The 14941-nt window shown below is 41.8% G+C and overlaps 1 protein-coding gene across 3 annotated transcripts in view; it reads left to right on the top strand.

The window, feature by feature from the left end:
* Positions 1–2290: 2290 nt before the first annotated feature.
* The window catches only part of Pcdh17 (protocadherin 17), a 90524-nt gene continuing 77873 nt past the window's right edge, over positions 2291–14941 (top strand). For 2 of the 3 annotated variants that reach the window (XM_057786086.1, XM_057786085.1), the window contains exon 1: positions 2291–7306. In XM_057786086.1, coding sequence (XP_057642069.1) covers positions 4742–7306 — 2565 coding nt within the window. In that variant the 5' untranslated portion in view covers positions 2291–4741. The remainder of the gene's footprint in view (positions 7307–14941) is intronic. The other variant, XM_057786087.1, reaches the window with a different exon arrangement.

The raw sequence follows: 14941 nt of genomic DNA, 5'->3' as shown, positions 1-14941 counted from the left end.
ACCTCATAAAGTTCTTTCTTAGACACTGTGTTTCTAGTATTCCTTCAACTGCATAGATTTATGTTGAATTGAGCCTAATCAATACACTATCATAACCTTCCTTGGAATTGTTTGATGTTTTGTTTTTGCATTATGGTAAAATCCAAAGATAGCTCATTTCTATGTAATTAAAATAACTTTAGAATGGTCCTTTGGAAAAGGTATTTTGCAGTGTTCCCGAGGACAGAGCTAAGAGTTACAGCTTTTGTTTAGTTTTGCAAGGCCCTGGTGTTTATCCTTAAAGCTGGAGCGGGCTGAGGAGAGACAGAAGTAAAAAATAACGATTGCTAGATGAATGTCTGAATGTGTGATCACCACTCTTTATGGCAGCTTCTGCTTTGAACGATTTGAAGCTTCAACTTCTAAAGCCCATGTTTTCGACCAACAGCATTATTAACCCCAGAGACATAAAGCTCAGGCTGTACAAGGCTGTGTGGTTAAAAGACCACTTAGCAAAGCAGCCTAGGTTTTAGCAAGGCTGAGCCCCTATTAAGTAAAAATGTATATATGATAAACTACCTATTTAGAAAAGACAATACAGGAGCATCTTATAATTTGAAGGGCTCACTAAAAAAGAACTCTTTGAATTTTTGAGCTGTTGATCTCCCAAGGGTGTGGTAAATTTGGAAAGAGACCAGATTGCAAAATCAGACTATAGGTTATCTCCTTGAAGCTCCGGGAAATTAATAGCTCCTCTGCCTGAATCTTTAAGCAATTATCCCCAAAACAATCTCCAGAACTTTCTTGTAATTGGTCTGGATTTGATTTTCTTTGAAATCCTGAATGATTCATGTTACAGATTTGTACGTTAGTCATTCACAATTTATAAATGGCAACTTAACTTCAGTATTTATGAATTACAATCAATACTCCAGCAATCAAAACACTCACCTTCTCTATTTCAATGCATCAGTTTCCTTTTTTTTTCAGACTGTCAGATCACAGGCAAACCGGTCTTGACTCGTGGACGTTTGTGATAGTAGTTTAGGCAAAAGCAACTTTTGAGACTGAGTTGTAGAAGATGAGGAATTTAAAGCCAGGGCTGTGTGTGTGTGTGTGTGTGTGTTTATAAAACAGGCATCTTTGAATCATTGATCCCCTAGTGATGTAAATTCTTGCCTAACAGTTCCTTTTTTTATACTTAAGAGATTTTATAAATGACTATTTGATTTGGAAAAATTATCATATTGCTATTCGGAAGTTTAGTAAGATGAACAGAAGTGAACCAGATAACAAAGCTACTGAGTGTTGAGGGACTTTAGGGTATATTCAGTGTGGGCTGTGATAGATGGCTGAAGGGTAGAACCCTAAATAATGTTTAGCAGATTTCAGTTTCATGAAACTGCAAAACATGTCTTGAGAGACGCTTTTTTCCCTCCGAGGAGACACTGCCTCTCTCTCCACCGGCGTCTGCTTTTCTTCTGAAACACTTTCATAATCAAGTGACTTTCCTTGCATGGGTGCCTGGGGACCGCGGGGATTTCTCTGAGGATGGGCAAAGTTACATATTGATTACTGTTGCTTGGGGCGTGTTTGCTCCCTAGCTAGCTGGCACAGTCGGCTCTCCAGCACTGGACTTCACAGGCACTCACTGAAATACACATGGAACTGTGCGAAAACGCGTACACACACACACACACACACACACACACACACGGGCACGCGCGCGCACACACACTCCGCACCTCCTTCAGATGACTGGACGAGGAGTCAGAAAACCTGCAACTCCCTTGGCCTGCGTGTGTGTGTGTGCGTGCGTGCGTGTGTGCATGTGTGTGTGCGTGTGTGTGTGTAAGCTGACGATGTGTGTTCGAACGTGTGTGAACAGAAATGCAGCAGGAAGACCGCAGCTACCTCACTCTGCAAAGTATGCGGTGTTTCTCAAGCCTGACTGTGTATCCGATCCCCAAATAAAATCGAGTCACTGTCCAACTTTTTTTTTTTTTCTTCCTAGAGAAAGACAGCCGAGCTGCCGCGCCCTGTAGCTAAGGCCCGGGCGAGCGTTGGCTCAGAGACTTACAAGGCGCGGGCTCTGCTGGCCGCAGAGCTCTCGCGTCGGACGATGCTAGTCAATGACTCTAAAGCGCTGGGACTTATAGCCCCGCCCCCGCCCGCCGTTTCTCCACCTCCCATTGGGCGTGGACCGAGGAGGCAGGGCCTGGCTCCCCGCGCGGATTGGCTGGCAGAGAATCAGTATCAATGTTTAAGCGGCGGCGTGAGGTGAATAGAGTCAGTCAGCAAGAGACGCTGGGGAGAGAATCCGGACTGCGAGCCCGGCGGCTGCCGCAGCGGCGGAGGGCAGCCCGGAGACGCTACTCCAACTGTTGAATTGAATTTTCACCTTCCATTTCCTCCGCGCCTTGGCTGGCGGAGATGGATTTATTCGGTTTGAAATCGGCACGTCTTTCTCAGGCTTTGGGGTGATTCTGAGAGGCGCCAGACTGAAAGAGACCACCCGTGACTGAAAAAAATAATAATAATAAGGAGGATTTAGAAAGAAAAAGAAAAAAAAAAAACCTCCACAACAGACTGCACAATTAGCTATGCACACCGATTGCTGGACTTTGTGAATAGAGACCTCTGGGAGGAAAATCTTGAACTGTGATCTTGGGCTAAGCCGTGAATCATTACTGGAAACGTGTTTTTCCCCCCTAAGACTGAGAGATTTGGGGGCATCTCACGCCTAACCAAGGTTTTTTTTTAAACAAACAAACAAACAAATAAATATTCGTAAGCAAAGCAGACGCCTTGTTTTGCAGAGCCTCGGACACCGGCCGAAAGAGGTAGAGTAAAGTGCTGCTGGGTTCAGCTTTGCCTTCCTCCCCCGCTCTCTTTTTCTCCTTTTCTCTGCCCCCACCCCCTATGAATCCAGCTTTTTTTTTTTTTTTAATTTTTTTTCTATTGAGTGAGTCAGAGAAAGCGTTAGGAAGAAGCCGCAACTAATGTCTGTGAAGGGAGGCCCGTGAGGGCAGAGTGAATACGATTCGTTCCGCTGCTTCTGACTCATCCGGCAGATCAGAACACCTGCATTTCTGGATGTGTCCTGCCCCTATACCGAGGCGCCTGGAGAAGCAGAAATAATGTGTAGATCGAGCCGTTCCTAACCTCCCTTTGGTGGTGGAGGTACTTTCCCCCGGGTGGGCGCCCTGGCAGAACCCCGGTGGCCGCAGCTCCTCACCCTCTGCCCTCCCCAAGCCGATCAGAGACCGTGAGAGCCAGGCTGCAGAATGCATCACGCCAAACCTTGATGTGTTCCCTCCACCCTACGCCTCCCGTTTAAAATCATAATAATAGTAATAATAATAAGGGGGTTAAAAACCCGCACTTTATTTTCCACTCTTGTTCCTCGCCAAGGTTTTCCTTGCTAGATGAAAAGGACTGGGAGGCTGGGCCACTGGAAGGAGATGCTGAATAGAAAGAAAAGAGCCACTTGACAGCCCAGCCCTGTGAATGCAGAGACTGTTTCCCTTCTAGCGAGAGACAGGGCGAGTGTGTGTGCTAGGGCTGGGAGGATTGCTTCCCCCTCCTTTCTATTCTGCCCTCCCCCCTTCAGATCTGCACGTCTAACCATGAGTTGCCTGTTGATTTCCTTTCGCCTGGCAAGAGAAGCAAACTGGAATTAAACTTGCTTGCAGGAAGAGGATGGGATGGTAGTGGCTGCTCCGGGCTTGGCGTAGATACACCAGAGTGTTCGACGAACCAAGGCGGAGATATAGCACTATATTTTCTCCTCCCAATAGGCTCTCGCCGCAAATGCTGATCAGGCTGTGGCTTTTTTGATTTTGTGGGAGAGCCTTCTCCGAGGAAGAGAGGGAGGAGCTTGGTAGGGGGAGGAAACTACAAATCGGGACACTAGGGGTTTTTTTTTTTTTTTTGCGCTGCATTTCCTCTCCTCCCTTTGACTGCTCGGAAAGGAGAGAGAGAAAGAAAAAAAAGAAAAGAAAAAAAGACTTGGCTCGGAGATGCAGTCCGCTGCCGCCGCCACTGCCTAAACCAGAAATGCAAGATTAGATCTTTAAATGCAGCAATACACTGCCTGAAAGCCGACCATCCTGCACAACGAGCAGACATTTCTCTGCGTTCCAGGGGAAGCCTCAAATATAACTATGTATCTGTGACTCTCTCTTCGTCCCTATTCATTCCCATCAATTTCCTCACCGATTACGAGTAACTAAGGATTCCACTTTCCGATTTGCCTGGAGACACACCTCCCTAAGCCCTCCCCCAACCCGATTCGAAGAGTATATTCTGTAGGCTACCAGAGGGAGTGGATTTTGCAGCGCCTAGCGGGAGCGAAGAAAACCCACCAATTCTTCAGCTCATTATCATCTCTCCCAGACTCTATTTCCTTCTTATCGCCAGCATCATCACGCAAGTTTGAGCCTTCTGAAGTCCAGGCGGAAGAGACAAAGCCTTGGGCTCACCCTTAGCCTTAGGAAGCCGCCGCCTAGCTCCGAGCTGCTGCAGCCTCGCTGCGCGGCTGCTTCTCACCCAATGCGAATGCTGTAGATCAACAGGTTCGGGCAACTTGAGCGGAATAAGGAGAGACTGGTGCCGCAGCCCGGGTGCGGAGGGAAGGAAGGACTCCCAGACTTGTGGCTCGCTCTGAGCTCCGACGCTCCGCCCCGGTTCCAGACTGGCGCGCACCCACCAGCTCGCACCTCCAGTCCGGCTGCTCCTGCTCCCACCCCACCGGTCTGGGATGTACCTTTCCATCTGTTGCTGCTTTCTCCTGTGGGCCCCTGCTCTGACACTCAAAAACCTCAACTACTCAGTGCCAGAAGAGCAAGGGGCCGGCACGGTGATAGGCAACATAGGAAAAGATGCCCGACTGCAACCCGGGCTTCCGCCGGCTGAGCGCGGTAGCGGCGGCGGGCGAGGCAAGTCGGGCAGCTACCGGGTGCTGGAGAACTCCGCACCGCACCTGCTGGACGTGGACGCCGACAGCGGGCTCCTGTACACCAAGCAGCGCATCGACCGTGAGTCCTTGTGCCGCCACAATGCCAAGTGCCAGCTGTCCCTAGAGGTGTTCGCTAATGACAAGGAGATCTGCATGATCAAGGTAGAGATACAGGACATCAACGACAATGCTCCCTCTTTCCCCTCGGATCAGATCGAAATGGACATCTCAGAGAACGCGGCACCCGGAACCCGCTTCCCCCTTACTAGCGCACACGACCCAGACGCTGGCGAGAACGGTCTCCGCACCTATCTGCTCACCCGCGATGATCATGGCCTCTTTGCACTGGACGTCAAGTCTCGCGGCGACGGCACCAAGTTCCCTGAGCTGGTCATCCAAAAAGCTTTGGACCGCGAGCTGCAGAACCACCACACTCTGGTGCTGACTGCCCTGGATGGCGGAGAGCCTCCGCGCTCCGCCACGGTGCAGATCAATGTGAAGGTGATCGATTCTAATGACAACAGTCCAGTCTTCGAGGCTCCGTCATACTTGGTGGAACTGCCCGAGAACGCACCCCTGGGCACCGTGGTCATTGATCTGAATGCCACCGATGCTGATGAAGGTCCCAACGGAGAAGTGTTGTACTCCTTCAGCAGCTATGTGCCCGACCGCGTGCGGGAGCTCTTCTCCATTGATCCCAAAACCGGCCTTATCCGCGTTAAGGGCAACTTGGACTATGAGGAGAATGGTATGTTGGAGATCGACGTGCAGGCCAGAGACCTAGGTCCTAACCCAATTCCAGCCCACTGCAAGGTCACAGTCAAGCTTATCGACCGCAACGACAACGCGCCGTCCATTGGTTTCGTCTCCGTGCGGCAGGGGGCGCTGAGCGAGGCCGCCCCGCCTGGCACAGTCATCGCCCTGGTTCGGGTCACTGACCGAGACTCAGGCAAGAATGGGCAGCTGCAGTGTAGGGTACTAGGTGGAGGAGGGACTGGCAGTGGAGGCAGCTTGGGGGGTCCCGGTTCGGTCCCCTTCAAGCTTGAAGAGAACTATGACAACTTCTACACTGTGGTTACTGACCGTCAGCTGGACCGCGAGACACAGGACGAGTATAATGTGACTATCCTGGCCAGGGACGGGGGATCCCCTCCACTCAACTCCACCAAGTCTTTCGCTGTCAAGATTCTAGATGAGAACGACAACCCTCCTCGTTTCACCAAAGGTTTGTACGTCCTCCAAGTGCATGAGAACAACATTCCAGGAGAATACCTCGGTTCAGTGCTCGCCCAAGATCCCGACCTGGGACAGAATGGGACAGTGTCCTACTCCATTCTCCCCTCGCACATTGGCGACGTGTCAATCTACACCTATGTGTCCGTGAACCCCACTAATGGGGCCATATATGCCCTGCGCTCCTTTAACTATGAACAAACGAAGGCTTTTGAATTCAAGGTACTGGCTAAGGACTCCGGGGCGCCAGCACACTTGGAGAGCAACGCCACGGTGAGGGTGACAGTGTTAGACGTGAATGACAACGCTCCAGTGATTGTGCTGCCCACTCTACAGAACGACACAGCTGAGCTGCAGGTCCCGCGAAATGCTGGCCTGGGCTACCTAGTAAGCACAGTGCGCGCCCTGGACAGTGACTTTGGAGAGAGCGGGCGCCTCACATATGAGATTGTGGATGGCAACGACGACCACCTGTTTGAGATTGATCCATCCAGCGGCGAGATCCGCACGCTGCACCCCTTCTGGGAAGATGTGACCCCCGTGGTGGAGCTTGTAGTGAAGGTGACCGATCATGGCAAGCCCACCCTGTCCGCGGTGGCCAAACTCATCATTCGTTCAGTGAGCGGCTCTCTGCCTGAAGGGGTACCGCGAGTGAATGGGGAGCAGCACCACTGGGACATGTCGCTGCCTCTCATAGTAACTCTAAGCACGATTTCTATCATCCTCCTAGCGGCCATGATCACCATAGCTGTCAAGTGCAAACGGGAAAACAAGGAGATTCGCACTTACAACTGCCGCATCGCCGAGTACAGCCACCCACAGCTAGGCGGGGGGAAGGGCAAGAAGAAGAAAATCAACAAAAACGATATCATGCTGGTGCAGAGCGAGGTGGAGGAGAGGAACGCCATGAACGTCATGAACGTGGTGAGCAGTCCCTCCCTGGCCACCTCCCCCATGTACTTCGACTACCAAACCCGCCTGCCCCTCAGCTCGCCCCGGTCAGAGGTGATGTATCTTAAGCCAGCCTCCAACAACCTGACTGTCCCGCAGGGGCACGCAGGCTGCCACACCAGCTTCACCGGACAAGGGACTAATTCGAGCGAGACCCCTGCCACTCGGATGTCCATAATTCAGGTAGGAGACTTTTAGGGTAAAGGGGACTTCACTTGAAAGCTGTTGGGAGTGCCCTCCCAAGACCTTTGAATAGCAGAAAGCCACATACATGGCCAGCAGCAATGTGTCTGGGGTGGCTAGTAGTTAACTCAACATGGTTCACACCCTTGTCCCTGTGAGCACAGTATTTCCTATTCAGAATCCCTCCTGTGCAAATACTTTAAAATAAATGCCTTACCTCCACGGCATTTTTAAAGTTTATTTTTTACAGATTTTAAAATGATTACAACTGTTAATATTTATACTTCATTCTATCTACAGGACATTTCTTTCCATAATAAGATTCTTATGGTAGAATAAAAAAGTAATTCTCTGGAATGATTTTTCTTCTATTAAAATCTTATGAAATTACTATCCCAAACTGGAGTTAACTTCTGGAGTACAGAATAGTCCCCAAGAAGTACTCGGAATCAACTTGAACAAAGTTTCACCCCCCAGAAATCAGTCTTATACTTTGAAAGTGTTTTAGAGACTTCATCCCCACTTATTCCTTAACTAAACTCTCAGTTGAGGCTTTGGAAGTGTGGCTGACATTCTAAAGTGCTTTGTACGTGTTAGGCACAGTGATCAGGAAACATCTTTGAAAGAATCTCTCTAGTCCCAGTTTCCTTGTAAATTTCCCGTAGTAAATAGGTAATGAACTGTCTACTCCAAAGACTCATAAGGTCATGTTTAGGCTATTGATGACAGGGGATGTAGTTGTACTGAATCCTACATTACTTGTTTCTATTTTTGAAACATATAATTTTAACATAAAATGAAAATAAAATCATTGCCAAAAGCATAGGCATTGATTCCTTTAAAAAAAAAAAAAAGATGACTGGTGTGATGGTCTAGTCACCGTCTGGCTTCCTTTATTCACTACTGAGTGGTATCACGTAGAAATTAATTCTTGGTTATCATAATATTTATAAGCATGTGTTGTTGTAAATTACCCCAAATGAGCAATGCTTGAATTTTCAATTCAGCTTAATCAAAAGTGACACCTGAGGTGGAAGTTACTTTGAAGCAAATGGACAGTCACCTGTCCATATTGTTATGCGGAAAAGTTATTATTGTCCAAATAGAGTGTTGAAGCCCTTTATAGCCCTGCTAATGTAAATCTCCGATGTCCTCATACTTAACAGAAGATATTGCCCATGACAGCAAAGTGAACCAGACTCATCAGGGATGGTGCTGTTGACTAATGAAGTATCAAGTTCCACCTTGTATAGTATTCACTGTATATGGATAATTTTGTAACCATGGATTTAAAGTTTATATAAAACATGAAAGAAATTCTCAACTCTAAAACCTTGGCTGCTAAGAATGTCTTTCTCTAATTGTGTGAAATTGATATTTATGATCACTAACATCTCTACAGAGGGAACTATGATATAATGCTTATTTATAGATGTGCTATAGTCATTTTGGAAGTGTAAATATATTGTATAGCTTTTCTCTATTTATGCACGGGCAAGGTTGTCACAAAGGGCTAGGATTTAATCGTCTACTTTAAGTGCTGTATCTTGCATTCTCATCTAGTTTCCAGCATTAAAACATATCATCAAGTCAAGTTGGTACTTTAAAACTCTCAACAAGTCTGGATTCTCAGCCAGACAAGTGGAGAAGACTCTTGAATAGAAATATCCAAAGCTTTGGAGAGAGGTGGTGCTTATACTGTGTTAACAACATTGCCCTTGAAGCTGGTCTTTGGTTATGGGTGGTAGTCATAACGTCTCCCTAAGAGTAAAACTCATGCCAAGAAAATTGCAAAAACTATCCAACCCCTTACATAATTTAATCAGAAAATAGAAAACTGGCTCAGTATCTTTTACTTTTAAATTTTAATCTATTCCACTAAAGTACAAAATGAACTTTAGAGCTTACATTTTTCCCCCAAAGAGTCTTACTTTCTCTTAAAAATATCTCAATGAAATATCTCAATGTAAAAAGTTAACAGTTATTTCCTATTTCATTAAAGGATAAAGTATAAAATCCTGATTAATGAATCTCCTTGGAAATGAACAATATTGATATTATGAAAACCATAATAAATTAGCCAGTCGCTATGCCCCCCTTTCTTTGCCTTAACAATTGTACTGCAAACACCTTTTGCTCAGAGGAATTATGAAAATCTACAGGAATCCCATTTGTCAGTGTGTGCATAATTTAACCTGAAGAATAAATATGCTACTAATTTCATGTCTCTTTCTAGAGGTATATTCTTATTCCACAAAATCAAGTTGGACCAACAGCCAGTAGCTCTGTTTTATCTTTATTTTCCAGTACCTTGCATGGCGTTTTGAAGGTGCATAGTGTTCATTTATGAACGGGTTATTTATGAAAGTTTCATAGCTGTGCTTTGTACAAGATAATATGAAATATAGGAACTTTGGAGCTGTAAGCCTCCCATTACAGTTAAAGCAAAAACTGGCTTAAGTCTGAAAGTATTTTGTTCGCCAAACCTAAGGTTTATACTTGCAGTTTTTGTTTCATCGTAGGTGCATGTATACTTATTAACAAAGAGTTGTGAAAAGATATTTTATTTTTATTAAACTTGGTGGATTTGTACAAATAAAATCAGGTTGTAAAGTGTTTAGACTTATAGACATGTTTCAAAAAAAAATCCTTAACAGCACAGGAGTCATAGTATTAAAGTGACAGTGAAAATTGTGTTTATTTTAAGGTGTAGATATTGTTTTGAAGAATAGAAACACAGATTTTTAGTAGGTAAGATAAACTATTGTATAAACATAACATCATTTTCCATTGCAGTTTTTCCATGTGTATTATTTCATGGGGAGATGTAAAATATAGCATTAACATAGAAATATTTACCAGTTCTGAATGATTGCTATCGTGGCTTACTAAGAACAAGCCCACCCTTGTAATAGCAGGGGTAAGGGAGATGAAGGCAGGAAATCAGTCAATCAGAAGTTCGAAGTCATTCTTGGTTATACCCAGAGTTTGAAGCTAGCCTGAGATATATGAGCCCTTGCCTTGTGGAAAAAAAAAAATAGTAAGTTAAGTCTCTGGAGATTTCTCAACAGGTGTTTTCAGTGAAGTCCTCACTGAGAAGAAAGGAAAAGGCAGTGACATCTTTTTGATAATAGGGTCCCCTGGATTTTGCCCTGTTTCTTTTTATTTTAGATATCTGTGCACTCCTACAGGACCTACTAAAGTCAGTTTTAATATAGTCTCATAGAAGAAAGTATACCAGCCCAGAAAAATTTTTTCCTAAAATAAAATTTCAAAACCATGTAATTTTACAAATCAACCTAAAAAAATAATCATGCCCATTCACTTCGGAGCTCTCATGAAAAAGCAATAAAGTTCATTTGAAACTTTAAAGCTTATGACAGAATTATAGCAAATATGAATTAAGCACAATATTGAATGTAAATGAAGTAAATAGGGATATGGTAAGTGCCTAAAGCTAGCCCAAATACGTAAAATTGAGATTGAGTTGCAAAAGAACAAGATACCATAAAGAGTTAACTGTATCTTAGAAAAGATGAAGGTTGAAGAGTCTTCAATAATGATGACATCCACTGTCTGTCCTTCTTCCCCTCTTTTCTAACAGGAGATTCTCGAATGTAGATTCCTGTTCATATGAGTCCCCAGGCCCACACAAACTCTTTCATGGCCTGTATTCCCTTAAATTAATGATTTCAGCAAAAGATCCACAGTATAAATATTTTTTTCTGTCACTTCAAATTTTGAAGATATTTTGCTTCAATTTTCATGCTAAGAAGGTAACACTTGATTAATCTCCCGCAGTCATCACTCTTCATAAAGTATATAATCCTTACTTATGAGGATTATGTTGGATTGAGCAGGAAAAGGGTTGGCACTGTCATACTGCTTATCTCCTGAGATATTTTGCGCTTTTCTTTTTTCCCCCTCAAAGATTGCTCAAAACATTGGAAGATTAATTTCTACTTTAGTTTAATGAGCAAGCATACACTATCAAACATCTATGCTTCCTTATGCATTGAAAATACATGGAGTATTAAACAATCTAAAATCTAGCCAAGTATTAAGTGTTTGAAATCTCTTTGTTGGAGAGTTTAAGTTTTTTGTAAAGTCCTAAACTTACTACTAGTGTTCCTATTTAAAAGCCAATATTATTTTTAAGTATGTGTGCTTCTGTGGATACTTGGCCTCCAATGTAAACGTGTATGCATTTCTCTATTCCCCAAAAAGGAAAACAAACACTACAAAACTAGAAGACACAGAAATTTATTTTTAATATCAGGTGGCATAAAGTAAGAAGTAAGAAGTTTATTTCCTAAGATTTCAACAAATTTTCCAAAATGACAGTCAAGTGGATCATCCTCAGACTAAAATGAAAATTCATTACATTTTGATTGATTGTAGAACCAATTCAATTCTTTATTTTACTTCACTTGTGTGGGTGAGTCATGTTATTTTGATACATAGTGTTATGTGCACACTTACATCAAAGATTTTGAAGTTATACCCTTAACACCTTTTCTTATATAAAATTGTATGTTATAAGATAAAAATATGGCCTGAAATCTTACCTCAGCTTTTCAATTTTTTTTTTTTAAAAACAATTTGAATTCCTTGAAACAGAAATAACCATTAATTATATTGTTCACTCGCAAAAAGTTCTGTCTATTAAGTCCGGGTTATAATAGGTAATGTGTAGTCTTCACAAACTTGCAGTGCCTAGAAATAGCTTTATGTGTGCATTTAAAATAATTACTCCTAAAATAACCCCAAACTATCACCTCAGTGAAATAATTATGCTTATTTTAAGAGGGAAAACATTCAACTTTTGGGGGTGAAGGTTAAGTGTGGTGTTTAAGTGCAGTGTCTTACTACATCATGAGGCAGCACTATTGCCAGGTCTGCGATCTGAAATTTCTCATTGTGAGTACTATTTATGTAATGTAGTGCAACAGAAATGCATAAGCGGTGTTAATGAGTTTAAAATATCTGAAGATATTAAAATTAATAAAAGTCTACTTGCCTTTAGTAAGGCTGGCTCTGCCTATGCTTATTAAAATTTGAAGAAATAAACTTTTGGGGAAAGTAGTTATATCTATACTTATGCATTTATTATTATCTATGCATCTGAATATATTCAATACCTAATATGTATAAAACATACAAGCACAAATATCTCATTTTATAGATGTTAATTCAAAGCAATTCACTCTATAAAGTACAGCTAGTACCTATATTTCCCTGTGAAAATATGGCATGATAATTTAAAGCTCATGCGGATTAGGGAAAGTAAAAACAAAAGTCAGGTAAATGTTGTTGGGTACTTTGGGGACTGGTGGGGTGGCTGGAAACGTTAAAAACATATGGTGTAAGGTTGATGATGAAAGACCAAGAGAAAGAAGTCACTACAGCTGGGCTCAGGCCAGTGAGGAAATGAAACTTAACTCCCTGAAGCAGGGAAGTCTTGCAATACACTCAATAGTGGGTACATTCTTACAAATGCACCTTCTAATTATGATATTAGTCATTGCTCTAGAATGTATTCCCCTAGGTAATATGTCTGTTTAATAAATCCCACAGGGCATTCCCTTAAAGTCAGATCTTAGTAAAGCATTAGTGAAGTGATTTCTTTGGATTAAATTCCTTCAACCAATGATATATAATTGTTGGAGAAAAGCATACAGTTCATTTTTTACTTATCATTTTGATGATAGCGTGACTTCTGCCACCCACTTACAAGACACTTTCGAAGTTCATCAGACCTACACTAATCTATTGTCAACCTACTTTAGTAAAGGAGACTTTGACATGAATTCCCCTCAATGGCAGCATACAGTATTTTACTGCAAGTCATAGCTTTCACCGCTAGCTTTGACAGTGATGTATTGCTATCCTTTGGTCTCTGGAAATAAATCATCTATAATAAAGAAGTCCTTAATGGCATCAACATTCTCACTGTGACTAAGCAGAAATATGCTCTTGCTTCTTTGCCGCTGCAGAGGAACCAGCTGAGCATTTTTTGCACAGCATTAAGAGAAAAACTCCCAGCAAGATATAAATGCAAGTTATCGCTTTACAGGAGGCATGTTTCATTTACATGCCCTGCATCCTAATAGACTATGAGGCTGTTTTCAGGTAGTGTTAAAGGGAATTTGTTGATATACATGTGACACAGTATTGTTTATCTGTTCTGGACTTACTGACATTCTGATTACTGGTATGTGTAGGCCTTGCTCTGGATCTATTCCAGACAGTTTTATTGTAGTGAAATGGTTCTTATGGTTCATTGAGCATCTACCATAACTGTGCTGAATATGATTGGCACGTTTGCATATATTTATTCAAAAAATAAGGCAGTTAAACAGCATAATTATGAGAAAATGAATCATGACAATAAAAGACTATTTAAGTTAACAAGCTTTGTGATCAAAGAATAAATACAGGTTGGAAAAATGAAACGTTATATGTAAATAATCTACATAAATAGACTTTAGTCTGATTAGAAGAATGGATTATATTAAAATACTGATTTTAGGAATGCATTTTATTCAGGCATCTTGAAATAGCTCATGACCAATGTTATCTTATTTTCTTTATATTTAAATTTTATGAAATAGTCTCATCAACCATATTAATGCTAAATAAAATTGGTATAATAAAGATAATATAATTTTAAAGATCCTGCTTGATTCAAAAAATACTCTGCCAAAGCAATATTTAATACTTTTAAACTTGTAATATCTTTATTGATTTTTAATTACTGGAGCGCATTAAAGTGACTATTTAAAGGACAATTTCTTGTTTACTTCTTTTATCAGCTAAAAGCCAAAGCTTTTAAATTTGATTTCAAGTTTCAATGGTATACATTCAAAATTGTTTGTAGATATTGACTGTTATTTGTAAGCATTTCTTTTTATGGTTATAAATCATGCTAATAAATGTGTAGGTGATAGTGTTATTTTCTAAAAGGTTCCATTGCAATTTCAACAGCATTCACATATAAAACATGAAATAAAACTTGAGAACTGACCAAATAACTCATGTCCACTGCATAACTATGGTGCTATATACTTGTATCTTTCATCTTTATTTTCATATAATAATTTAAAACATAGTTAATATGTAAGCTATAAATATATACACCTATCATTTTTGCCTGAACTCTTATGATTATATGGGCACATACAATTTTAATATACTCCAGTGAATCTCAACCCAACATTAAAGTTTGATTGTATCCTAAATTAATTTCTGTATAAATTATTTTATTGCTTAAAGGGATCCAGGGATCATAAAGCTCTGTTATTCTTATAATCATAATCTAGACCATCTTTTTAGCAAATTCATAAATTTGTTCTTCCATTTTAAATATTCTTATCCATTTTTTCTCCCTTAATATATAACAGTTTTTCAAACCATTGTTCTCAATATAAATGCCTTTGCTAGAGCTGTTTAGTTTTCAAACACATTATTTGATCACACTCCCATAAGATTATTGTATGACTGAATATTCAATGTTATATTTTGCTGCAGCAGCAGCACAAAAATTGAGTATAGAATTAAGCTACTTTTCATACAGAAAACAAATAATTTCCACTCATGTATGAAGTGGCACTGTGTGCTTCTTATCAGTGATTT

This window comes from Chionomys nivalis, chromosome 12 (genome assembly GCF_950005125.1).
Source record: "Chionomys nivalis chromosome 12, mChiNiv1.1, whole genome shotgun sequence".
Classification (NCBI taxonomy): domain Eukaryota; kingdom Metazoa; phylum Chordata; class Mammalia; order Rodentia; family Cricetidae; genus Chionomys; species Chionomys nivalis.
This window is presented reverse-complemented; position numbering and strand designations above follow the sequence as displayed.